Source organism: Sinocyclocheilus rhinocerous, unplaced genomic scaffold, assembly GCF_001515625.1.
Source record: "Sinocyclocheilus rhinocerous isolate Xijiao unplaced genomic scaffold, SAMN03320098_v1.1 scaffold5064, whole genome shotgun sequence".
Taxonomy (NCBI): Eukaryota; Metazoa; Chordata; class Actinopteri; order Cypriniformes; family Cyprinidae; genus Sinocyclocheilus; species Sinocyclocheilus rhinocerous.
Genome location: NW_015636846.1, coordinates 55,555 through 69,229, shown reverse-complemented (window position 1 = coordinate 69,229; position 13,675 = coordinate 55,555). Strand labels below are relative to the sequence as shown.

At 34.7% G+C, this 13,675-nt stretch overlaps 1 protein-coding gene across 3 annotated transcripts in view; it reads left to right on the top strand.

The window, feature by feature from the left end:
- Positions 1-10,849: 10,849 nt before the first annotated feature.
- The window catches only part of LOC107748202 (target of Nesh-SH3-like), a 20,544-nt gene continuing 17,718 nt past the window's right edge, over positions 10,850-13,675 (top strand). For all 3 annotated transcript variants that reach the window (XM_016562906.1, XM_016562904.1, XM_016562903.1), the window contains exon 1: positions 10,850-11,084. In XM_016562906.1, the coding sequence (XP_016418392.1) occupies positions 10,973-11,084 (112 nt within the window). In that variant the 5' untranslated portion in view covers positions 10,850-10,972. The remainder of the gene's footprint in view (positions 11,085-13,675) is intronic.

Sequence of the window (13,675 nt, the reverse complement as noted above, 5' to 3'; positions counted from 1 at the left end):
TCGCAAATTAAAATGGCTTCCTTCTTATTTTTGTTCCTTTTTTTTTTTTTTTTGGTTAAAGACAATTTTCTGTCATAGAACGGGATCTTGGTCACAGACAATATGCTTGTAATTGATTGAAATGTTTTGTTAGTGCCTTCTAATCTTATCTGTGGCCCGTCTCTCAGACAATCAATCTTTGGTGTTCAAAGAAAAAGATCCCTAATGCATTAATCCTGAAAGTTACTTGAATCACAGACCGTTAATCTTGTATTACCCTCTTAGTACATTACCTTTTAAACTTTCACTGCTTGTTAGAGATTTCAAGCTCTTCTGTATTGAGACAAATCAGACTGCTAATTTTAATTATTTTTAAGACAAGTAAGCTCACTTGGTGACCATCTTGGAAGCATCTGGGCAGCTATTTTCTATGTAGGTAATAGTTATACAAGTACAGCTTCTACATACTTGAAGATTGACCAAAATCAAAAAGACATATTTTAAATAAGTAGAAAAATATGACCGCAATGTTATCACAGATCTGGTTCATAAGCTTGAATCACAGGATAAAAACGATGCCTCTATCAAAAAGGTGATTGGCTTTTTTAACTGAAATTAGGGGCTTCCTTTCCTGCAGCTTCCAAATTGAGCTCTGCAATTTCTCCTATTTATCTTTTTAATGAGTGTACGTCAAATCCTTCCAACAGTTATTGTTGCAATAATGGACATTTGTATGTATTTTTTACATTATTTACTGTATTTAAAATTGTATCAGTTAAAGGGTATAGTTCACTTTCAGTAAAAACTGAAAATACTGTCATCATTTACTTGCGTCATTAATTAAGTGAGGAAATGATTTGGCAGAATTGTCAAATTTGTCTGAATGATGCCTTTGAGTTTTTTTTGTGAGAAATAAAACTTTGTTATACAGGAGAATTTTATTTACAAGTTTTATTACAGGTGCTAAGGAATTGTTGACATTTATGAATGGTTTGTATTGCATGTTTGCCTGTGTGTTATTGCAGTGTGAGGTGTCTAAGCAATACAATGTGTTTTGGGCTGATGGTCTTTCATGTATCAGGGCTAATTCAAGAGAATAGAGAGCTCACTACAATTAGTCAAAGCAGAGATTACAGCCCAGATTACAGAGCATTACCTACAGCCTGTGCTGAAAGTGTGATATGTGACTGTGTTTTCCAGTTTATAGCATAAAAATGTAAATGGCTTTAATATGTGTTATACAACATAGTGAGGTCTGTAAGTCTGAGACATATGTGCATGTGGGTTTGGAATGACATGAGTGTGATTAATCTATGATAAGAGTTTCAAGTTTGGTTGTATTGATCATTTAATGATAATGGAAAGATCTCCAGAGTAACATACTTCCTTTTGTTGATATTATGAGAAACGAATGGAGACCAATGTGGTAATGTGTAACATATGAAAGACACAATTATCCATTTTTTGTTTGCTATAGTGTTTTAAGTAGAGAGAGCATGAGAAACGACTACAATCAGAACTAGGCTAAGTGCCTGAGCCACAAAGAAAGGGGTATTTTTCTCTCTACAATGTCAGTAGTGAAGAACTGATGGTCCAATGAATCTGTCTACATTTCAAGTGTAACTGAATAACCTGTTGCAGTTACACTTCACAGTTTAACCTCTAGGGAGCGGTGTTTGTGTTTTTAATATTTCAAAGTGTGATCAATGCATCACAAAACAACAGATGATAAAACTCCTCATATTAAAATACTTCATTCACAAATGTAAAATTCTGAAAACAGCACCCCAGTTGAATGTCTTTAAAAAGGAGCTTGCCATGTATACAGAGGTCCTGAAAATTATGAGAAGTGATAAAGCCAAGAAATTATTTGATTTGTTTAATAAGTATGACTTTGTTTAATCCCCAAAGGAGCTTGCCATGTATACAGAGGTCCTGAAAATTATGAGAAGTGATAAAGCCAAGAAATTATTTGATTTGTTTAAAAAGTATGACTTCGTTTAATCCCCTACATTGTTTATGGTTGCATGAGTATATTTTATTTTATTTTATTTGGATTAATGTCTTGTATGATGGTTTATTTCTCTGTTATAGTATGATTAATATGAATGTCTCAGTCTGTGAGGACTTACAGTTGTGTTTATGTTAGCCTATTTTGTTCTGTTATGATGCTTGAAATGCAAAACAAAAAAAAACAAAAAAACAACAACAGATGATAAAACGACTGGTGTAAAGTCCCCATGCTGCTAGTATTTTAGGTGCTGCATTGGCTATGACTATGGGGCAGTGTTTGCACTCTAGATGCTACAGTTCTTGTAAGTAGTGATATAGGAGAAACAAAGCTTTTCGAAGCAGTTGCACCTCAAAATGATTCAGTTTTTTGAAGCGCTCAAAACACCGCGACACTACTGGTCAAGATGTTGTAAATGCAACGGGAACACAGCTCAACGTGTAAAGCAACTTCCGGTTCTCGCAGACTTTAAAGGGGTCATATGATGCGATTTCAAGTTTTCCGCGTTTGAGAGAGGCGGGGCATAGAGGACCTACAATAATGTACAGTATTTGAAAAATAATGTGTTTTTTGAACATTAAAGCATGTCAACATATTCTGTTACACCAAATACACAAAATAATGATCTTTAAAAAAGCATCATATGACCCCTTTACATTTAATCTACAAATAATACCATTTAATGTGAAAGATATGTAATAAATGTTTTAATTTACATGTAGCGGTTTTGTGTTCTTAGTCGGGACTTATCAAACTAGGCCAATTAGGAACAATTAAGGACTATTTTTCTTTCTATATTATTTCCTTGTATTAAAATTCATGAAAACTGAACCGAGATCAAAACCATTAGCAGTGGTTCAGGGGTTCACTTTGTTTTACTGAATATCAAGTGGGCCATTCTACAGAACTGGCCCAAAGTCAGAGTCAGAAACGTCTTGGAAAAAATGTATTTTTTTTTCAAATAATTTGTTTGTATGCAAATTGTATAATATCCAAGGTACACATTTCTAGTAATTCTGCAGTTAATTCTCATATTGTATTTTCAGAAAGTTTGGGAATATTTGTCCTCTCCCCAAATTTGTCACTACTGAAACACAGTAATAGTAATTAGAAGGGTTATTGACAAAAGTTAAGGATTCATTAGTTTGAATATACAATGAAACAAAAACGTATTACTTGATAATTCAGTATACTTTATTTTTAAAGGGGTCATATGACGTTGCTAAAAAAGAACATTATTTTGTGTATTTGGCGTTTTAGGAGGGCGTGGACCAGTCTTAACTTTTATAAAGAATTTCTCTTTGGGTTTGAGACTTTAGTCTTTGCAACTTTAGGGATCTTATCTATTCACGAACAGCTTGTAACACTCCAAAGAGAAAGGAAAACTTGAAATCGCATCATATGACTCCTTTAAAAAACATCCCATGTTTCAGTAGTGACAGCACATTTTCAGTAGTGACAGTAATTGGTAGCAACCACATCACATTACAGAATTTTAACTCGCATACTAAAATACTACTAAAACATACTAAAATACAAAAAAAAATAAAAATAGCAAAACTGTACTAAAATTTTGTTTCCCCATGAGGATTATGTGTTCACTTTTGTCACTACCGAAACAATGTTAATGTTTCAGTAGTGACTGTTTCGGTAGTGACAATTCTATAGGATAACACCCCCAAAAACAAAGATGTCACTACCTTTATGGAATAACTCCCAAAAAAGTGTGCTTAATTGCAGAAAAAAGGTGTTCGGTAGTGACGTTCCTCAAAGTTACACACAGATTTTTCAGACTTTTGAACACATTTACCTCAAAATGATGGGACCTATCTACTCACACCTTGTAGCTATGAGAGAGGGGGACACAGGATCATAAATGTATGGGTTCAGTTAAAATCAGTATAGCAAGAATCAAAAGATACTTTTAAAAACAACAATGGAAAAAAAAAATACAAAAATGATTTCAGTATCATTTTTATGAGTTGAAATTTAGGGGTTGGTTCTGAACAGCCACCTCCCAATTGAAAGCACCCAATAAATGATGATTTTATATATATTAAGCTTACTAATATTTTAAATATTATTGTGGGTTTCAATAGATAATAGAAGGATCTTAATAAACATCTAAGATTTGAATACTTTTTAAAATGCTTTTTAAATGTGTTTTTTGGTTGTAGGACAGCAGTTTGCACCAATTCTGTAGAATGGCCCATATAACCAAAATTTGAAAGGTTTCGAAACCAATGTTCTAATCAGTCTGACATAATATCCACCTTATTTTTCAACGTGGAAGTGAGCCGTTTTCTGTAAATGTGTGAGACCTCCGGTTCATTAGCCACTGTAGGGAAATAACGAGAAAAATAACAACGTGCAGTAAACGGTACGGTTTGCACTACAAACCAGTATGTTCATAATTAAGATAATACATTAAAATAATATGTAAAGACACACCAGTTTAAAATATCAAGCCGCAAAACGAGCTGTTTTGTACAACTAAAAAGAATTGGAAACAGATGACACTGGAAGCCAGACACATTAAATTCACAAATGGCCTTGCCCACTCTTATGGAAAAATAAGGTGGATAGCCTCGTTTTCTGAAATCACGTGACGTGGGGAATTTTCACATCATGTGAAATTTTTCGAACCACCAGTGATTTAGTGAAAGATTTCCATGCTTCAGAAAAAGTAGTGTATCACTATATCACTTTAATTCATTTGATGTAATTTAAGGCATTAATTTTCAATCTGGTTAGGTGTTTTTTTAACCGGTAAAGTATTTATTGTTTTATATAAATTTAAAGGACAGCGCCATATTGAAATTGTCTTTTGACCTACGACGTCAGCCCCGTCACATTTAACGATGACTGAGGTCTTGTGGAATAGTAGTAAGGTATACTTCAGAGTCTAGTGGAAGTAGTTCATTCAGGTGTGCTTTGCTTACTATGCATACTGTAAATCTTTGACGTACTAATTTTCGGACAGTACAGTAGTGGAGAGAAACAGGCGTAGAACGCGGGGATAGTGTTAGTTACGGCGCGAAACACCTGTTCATCATGTCACTGCGGTTATTTTTGTTGCATAGAAACATTTTTATTCCTGGGCCTATATCTGATTCTACTTAATGGATTTGCTTAATAAAACAACAGCAACATAATTAGAACATGACCATGACATAATGTGAAAGTATAATATGTTAGATCTGAGACAGTCTTACATACTATTTGAGATAAGTGTTGGACACAGACACCGAAAGAGATTCTAACTCTTATTGGTGTGCATCAAGTGATAAATTTGATAAATGTCCTGCTGCAGGTCAGATTTGTACATTATTTGTCAGTGTTACAGTCCTAATGATTCAGTGTGCTTCGACTTTTCTGGCAATGTTTATAATGAATCACCCTCCTGAGTTGAATTCATCAGTTCCCCACACACACACATATGCTGCCAACAGCTGCATTAGTCACTTTTTCTTCCTCGGAAGAAACACAAACACAAAAATTTGCACATTTAACACCACCGATTGCTGAAGTTAAGGGCCACCAATGAACTTTGTGGACAATTTAGTCCTTTGTGTGGGGCGTCAAGCGCTCGTTATTTTAGTGTTTTATGCAAGCACATTTTGTCCACACCTTTGTGTTTTTTCTGCTTGTGTTTTCGTCTCTTTGTTAATTGGAATGCGTGTCTGTTTATATTTGTGTCGTGACCAAAATTTCTTCTGCAGGAACATGTGTGTGAAGTTCATTTGGTTCAACACGACTCTCCCTTTGAGCCAATCACAGCTGCGGAGCAAAGCACACACAATCATCTGTACCGAAACATTACACACGCCACACTGTAAAAAAAAAAATCCAACTTCTACTAACCAATGTAAAAAAGTAGCCTGAACAAAGAATTTTTAGTAGGAGAACTCACAAAAATACTCTAAACATGTCGCTAGCAAAAGTTGTTTTGTTTACCCAGACACTCAAGTATTTGTTCACAATATCCAAATGTTCTCCCAACTTTTCAAATTGAGTCATCGGAACAAACTATTTTACATTGAACAATATTGCACAAGTACCCAGCATGCATTGCAACTTGAAAACATTTTATGTTAATAAAATATTATCATTGTTTTAAATTTTACTGGCTTAATTTATGCTGCTGCTGCTGTTGTCACTGTCAGTTAGCTGTCTTTTGGATCAGCGTTCATATTTTTACTGATTTAAAATTTGTTGATCCTCATGGTTGAGAATCGTGTGCTGAGGTATACGTGCATCTCATTGCAATTTGTTTATCAGCGTAAATGTTTGCCTTTAGTTTTAAGAGGCAAATACTACCCATAATGTGTAGAAGGCTTTGGAAACAAACATAATTCTAACAGAAAGAGGATTGTTAAAAAAGATTAGCAATGATAAATGCTATAAAATCTTTGGTTGCTCTGACAGATTTTTTAACACTCAATAGACTGACATTTATTCATTAGATGAACTAAAGTTTTTAAGTTGTCGGTTGCTAGTTGAGTTAACTTAACAAGTTGAGTGCATAGGTTGCCCTATTTTTTTGAGTTAGGTCAACTTTTTCTTTTTTCTTTTTACATTGTATCACCATGGCCCCATTAGTACTGTAGGTTACTTAAGCACCCCTTCATTGACTAAACTAGAAATGTGTCCCTGATTATTCATATTATACTAGATATCATTTAGCTTTATTTTGAATATTATTTAAACATATTTATATTCAAACAAACGGCACATGATATTGTTTCCATTTACATTTATGCATTTAGCAGGCACTTTTGTCCAAAGTGACTTACAAAAGAGGAACATGTTTTCATGTGACAGTTCAATAAACAGGAAGGTACAGGAAGGACACAAAATACCCAGTTACTTTATCAGTTTTTGCTATGATAATAAGAAATTGTTGCAAATGAAGCCAAAGTTAATGACTCATTCATAAAGACATACAGTTTAGTTCCTGTGTTTTTGAACGAATCGTTTTAGTAAATGATTCAACGACTCACTCATAAAGACAGTGGCTGCATCCTTAAATGCATATTCTCCGAGTATGTATTTCTTTAATAATTACTCTATTCAGTGACTCACTCATAAAGACGGTTGCTGTGTCCGAAATTGTATATTGTATAGTAGGTAATACATTTGTTTGAAAGCATGACTGTTAAAAAGCTGTAAATGAATGTGTGTAGTTGCCTGAGTGAAATTCGTTTACATTTGCCATGTTTTCACTGAAATGTGATCAACGGCCTCAATAAGTGTCACTTCACTGCCATCAAATCCTCTCCCATGGCCTCATGGGACAGTAAAGTATCCATCAGGTCATCCGGGAACTTTTTACCTACTTGGCTCACATACTGTTTTTCACGTACTATATAATATAGAAGTAGCTATATTCAGATGCAGGAAGTCAGTAGTTACGTATGTTCTTGATTCAATGTTTTGAACAAATGAGCAAATGATTCAGTAATTCACTCATAAAGACAGTCACTTGTCGGCACCTACTGGCACATTGATGAAACCTGCAGAATGTGAAATCTAAGTTTCTACCTTATTTTTCAGCGAGGAAGTAAGCTTTTGCATATTTGTGAATATGCAAGAATTTTGATTCATTAAGAATAACAAAGTGCTGTCAACGGTAAAACTATGTGCGCAACAAACCAGTATATGTATATTTATGATAATAATATATAGCGGCTACTTTGTCTTGACTTAAAGCCGCTGAGAGACTAAGTCAAGGAAGCTATGCATTTGTGATTCAAAAAATAAATATCGGTAAGGCAGAAAGTACTTTCTACTACATTTTTTATTATTGCACAGATATTTTATTGACTTTATATAGTCAACAAAGAATAACCCTGCTCTCCCCCTCTCCCTAGCATCTGTCATTGAACAGCTGACTGATTTCCCCATTCCCATGTAATCCTGTGACCCTCCACCATGATCATGTGACATAAATAAAACATGTTAACTCTTTCATGTTCACTACATAATACAGGGGGAAAAACAATTAGAAATTTCATATAGCATCACAGACTATTTTTTTACAGCTCCACTAACTGGAGGCGGCCGACAAAGGAAGTGGATAGAAGCACAAGTATGAAGCATCACCAAAGAGAATACACTATAATAATTTGTACCAATTTGAATGACAAATTAAAATTAAGACAAATTAAAAAAAAATCTCCAGGTAGGGAATCACTAGCCAAATCTATGTCTCATGTGGTAATGTCATACCTGACCTGCTGGAGCTCAGATTTATACTGGCAGTGCAGTTTGACATGCACAGAGATCCAACTAGTACCTTGGAAATTTATAGATGACTAATATTAATCCATCCCTTAGACAACTCTTGGCACATTGCTTTATCACTGTGCCCAAGGAAAAACTGCCATCAGCAGTATGATTCATTAACAGAGAATTTTGTCCCGCTGTCAGGGGGCCCATGATCAGGATACTTTCTGGCCAGAGCGGATGATTGCATTCAATTTCCATCGTGAATGCAACTTCCTCTCGATTAGAGTCTGAAAGATGCAGTGCTGTACATCACTGGGACATCAAACAAACAGTGTCCTTAGACACTGGGACGTCAAACAAACAACGACAGAGAGCAGAAGAGTGGTGATCACTCTTTCCCTGACATCTCAAAAACACGACTCTTAAACATGTGACTACTGCCAACAGCAGAGACACGCCAGTCCTGAAAACAATGAGGAAAGATCCGTCAGGTGACCTGACACATACGATTTAGCGACTGAAAGTCCCTGGCCTGCTTTTGTTGTATATATAGTATATACAGAGTAAAATTCACAAACATATAATTCATATTCATGGTCTTCTGATGCTGAAGGCTGGGGATTTGTGTGTCTGTTTGTGATGTAGCTGGCATTTTTGTAATGAAACATCTGCGCTGAATTTTCAATTATTTATCCTGAAACACCTCCAAGAGTGAGGAGTGGAAAAAAATCTAACTCCTGGTCACTACAGACAGAAACAGCAGTAACTATGTAAAATAGTCAAATGCTGTCATGCAGTCCAAGTACTGTTTAAAATAGACCTACCTCTTATAACGTGCAAATCATAAAAACGCTAGACTTCGATGCTGTATACAGTATGACAATTCTCTGTCAAGTCATTTCATATTGTTTGTTTTAAATGAAAAGTGTCACTTTACAAACAAATCAGAATCTTAGAATGATTTCTGAAGGATGATGTGACACTGAAGACTGGAGTAATGGCTGCTGAAAATTCAGCTTAGCCAAAACAGGATTAAATTACATTTTAAAATATATTCAAATACAAAGCAGTTATTTTAAAATGTAATAATAATTGGAAATACTACTGTTTTTGATCAGATTTAAAAATTTGACCAACCCCAAACTTTTATTTGGGTTGTAAGTGTAAGTTTTTCAATGGACAATTCTTAAACTATTACATTTGGTAAAAAAAGCTGGCCTTGAATTTATAACCTGGTGTCAAAATCTCATTGCTTTTCCAATCTGACTGCAAAGATCTTAGTAGTTAGACCTTTTCAAACTTAAACTCCAGCAGTTCATTTGTTTAGTCACAATGATTTGTCAACTGTAAAGATGATTTGAAGTTTGTCTGACCCATAATTTATTATTACAGGGCTAATAGGAGACAGGAGACTCCTGAGACACAATGGCATGTTCAAAGGTCTTCTAGACAATTGACCGTAAGTACAAACAAATATATAAAATCATTTTCTGGTAATCAACTGGAAACAATTATGTTTAGTCAGAAACCTGGAACACTGATATATGCTATAAATATCATGCTTTTGTAGATTTTGAACATGTTCATTATTAATGAATGGATTCCAATCAGTCTTCAAACATTTCTTCATGTTTTTCTCCTTTAGCTGTGGTTAAATAGACTGAGAAATGGGTAACATATGGTATTACATTATATTTTGAACAGCCACACTGTGCTGGGAAAGGATAAAAAAGGCAAGGCAATATGATGCATTAGTTTTCTCTCAACAACAATTATCCTCAGTAACTAAACAGTACTTTGTTTAACCTGCTTGAATTTCTTCATTCTTGTCAAATCTGAAGATAGATTTTTCAGCACATTTTTATTGTATTCTTACATAGGGTTTCATATTTCTAATATGAATTGTACCATGTGTATTTAGTCAAAGTAGTTCACATTTCTTAGGAATTGTGACTAATGAGACCTGTTGAGAAAATTGTTTTAAAAAGTATTGAAGTATATACCATATGTGTGTGTGTAATTATGTATCGTTTGTTGATCTTGGTTAAATTCTTACATCCTGTATTCATTTATTATTTGAATAACACATTTCATTACACCAAATACACAAAATAATGTTCTTTTTAGCAGCATCATATGACCCCTTTAACAAAAACAACTACATTTTATGTAGTTTTTTGAAAACCTTGTTATCCTATGATGTGAAATTCAAAATGATTTATTTAATTTAGTTGTAATACATTTGTTTATCATGGAGTTGCTTTATGCTCCATGTTGTTAATGTAAATAATACACGAATAATATAAACATAATACAAAAATATTTCGTAACACCACAAATGTATTTTTCCTTTCTAATGAGGGTCCCAAATACTGCTTTGTGATATTATTACAGTGACTACTTCATGAAGTTGATCCCGAACACTGAATTGAGGCAGAAGAAAAGATGCAGCTTAAGAAGAAATAAAGTGTGCTGAAATAGTGTAGCGAGAGAGAGAGACAGAGAGAGAGAGAGACAGAGATAAGCTAAAGGTTTAACAACTACAGTGTGACATCATAGGGTCCCTCCCTCTTCTTAATAATCCAGTATAGATGGTCGTACAATCACACACCCATTTCCAAACACACTTTCTCTCACACACAGTGTGCACTGACACCTGATCTGAGGTCACTTTGAAGGACAAGGAGAAAACATATGATTCAAGAAAGAACAATTGTAGAAGTTTAGATAGAAGAGGTTTGAGTGGACTATATGAGCTCTGTATTGTTTTCTCTGAGAAAAAAGGACAACATGCGAGCCTTCCTCCTCCTCTTCCTCAGCGAGATCTTGCTGCTGAGACTGACCTCCGCAACCACCATGAAAGGTACCAACACAAAGCAATTCAATCTTAGATTCTAGACGTGTTCTAGGATCATAAATATTCAATCATGAATTTTTATAAGCAAATTTGACTGCCTATGTATCACTTGACAGTTTTAGCTCTTTCTAGCTGTAGTTCCAATCCATATGCATGCAACTTATGAAATGAATTCTATGCAGAAGGAAAATCCTGCATGCAGTATGCCTATTGTAATGCAATACTATTGAAGTCATTAGTCTGGTATGCTGTGGATGCATGGTGCCGGTTAAAAGATGCAAGCTCAGCTGTTGTCAATCTGTATATACAGATAAACATAATATATATCTGTTTTCTTTTTGGGGTAGGGATAGTGCAATAATTTGCTGTAATTGTGATCATTTTGAAGAGTGCATTAAAAGAATTCATTAATGATGTTTATGATTACACAGTAAATAATTTGTATTATATCAACAATGAATATTTCGAAAGCCTCGCAGGTCATTAAAATGGATTTTTATTGGATGTCAGTAATGGATTCTGTTGAAATTGCAAAACAAATATTGTGTGTGTTGATGTCTTCATTGGCAGCAAATACAAGGTCACATTAGTAAAGGCAGGTCTGTTTGTGTGTGTTTATTATCTGTTTCCTGTTAAAGCTCGAATCTCTGAAGTGATATTGTTAGAAGTATTTGAGTGAATGAAAGCTGAGTGCATGGGCGTTGGTTGAATGTGGATTAATTTAGTTTACTTTTATGTTGTTTTAGTGTGCAATATCAAAAATGACTTCACACACTGAGTCTGTACTTAATGTGCCTGTGCCTGGATTTGTTTTGGCCTCACCACTCCCCTTCTCCTGTGTCACGTGTAAGGTGCATGTAAGAGCAGACCCTTGTTGTGCAAACTGACATAAATCATATACTGAAAGAAATAAGCATCAACTCCACAACTGCCACTCAGCAATGAGCTCTTCATCCTATGACACTATCTTATTGTAACACACCTCAGCCTTGACTAATTTATCCCAGGCCACCCATCTGTTCGGTCATTGAACATCTCTAAATCCCTAGTTCTCATGGAAACCACTGTTTATCAATTCTTCATTGTCATGTGTTGCACACACTCTCCCAGAGGAAAAATTTATTTCTCAGAGGTTGCTGCTTCATAACTCAGGAGACTTAAAGCAGTTCTCAAATGTGTTTCAAGTCTATGTAAATTCAAATTTCACACACTTTAATACACATTCCTGGTCACATAGTGCATGATTAATCAGTGCATGTTTCGTTAAAGGAAAATGAGTTTGTGTTTTGTAACTTTCAACAAAATGAAATATATTTTGCCACCTCTGAAACAACTTGGATGACTACAAGTAGGCCATTTGGGCTATTCTTTTGTGTTATTTAGGCATTGTTTTAAGTTACTATTGCCTTTCTCAAACCAGCTTGAATTTCAATATGAACTTCAACTTTGTCCTCCACATCTCAGTTTAAAAGCTTTTTTTCTGATATGGGTGCAGGCAATGGATAAGTCCTTGAGACAATAAGATTTTGCATTTAAATTTTTCTCCATTCTAGTGTGGAACACCCACTTTCCATGATCCATTGAATTTCACAATATCCTGATTTACTCAGAAATTCATCATATTATGGAAGTAAAATAAGTAGCAAATGCCATTTCATTTTGTGAATTTTGTCTCCGATGTTTCTTCTGAAAATCTTTAAATAAAAATTTTTAGTTTAGGGTCAATGATTTTTTTAAAAGAAATCAATAGTTTTATTCAGAAAGGATGCATTAAACTTCACAAAAGTGACAGTAAAGACTTTCAATTTCCATTAGATCATTAAAAAAAAATAAAAAAGCTGAAAATTCTTTTGAAATTCTGTTGATAACAGAATCCTGAGAAATATTTCATGATTTCCATAAAAAATATTAAGCAGAACAACTGTCAACATTGCTAATAAGAAGAAATGTGTCTTGAGCACCAAATCAGCATATTAGAATGATTTCTGAAGGATCATGTGACACTGAAGACTTCAGTGTCACATGTGAAATGCAGTATTTCAAGTGAAATATATTAAAGGGGTCATATGATGCAATTTAAATTTTTCCTTTCTCTTTGGAGTGTTACAAGCTCTTGGAGACTTGGAACTACCTGTGCATTAAAGGGGTCATATGATGCGATTTCAATTTTTCCTTTCTCTTTGGAGTGTTACAAGCTCTTGGTGCATAAAGAAGATCTGTAAAGTTGCAAATGTTCACGCAAAGAAAGAAGGCGTAACTTTTATTCTCGCTGTTGCCACCGCCGCTGCCACCATGTTGTGGAGTCGCTGTGTGTTTTGTTGTGAAAGCGAAACTACTTTGTTTGGCCTTCCAAAACTAGAAATCAGTGGTTAAGTTGTATTTACAACACTGTTCCAGAACACTTCAACCCAAATATTCTTCTATAAATAACACTTCTATAACCCAAATAGTGTGCTGCGCATTTTATGGAGGATGAGGACTGTTTCCTGAACCAGTAGCCTACAATACTTCTGTGGCACAAAGGCTGTTTCTATAAAGTTGGGCAGTTCCAACTTTGCAAGGACAGTCTGGCGCTTCTGACTAACAGCCTGTAAGTA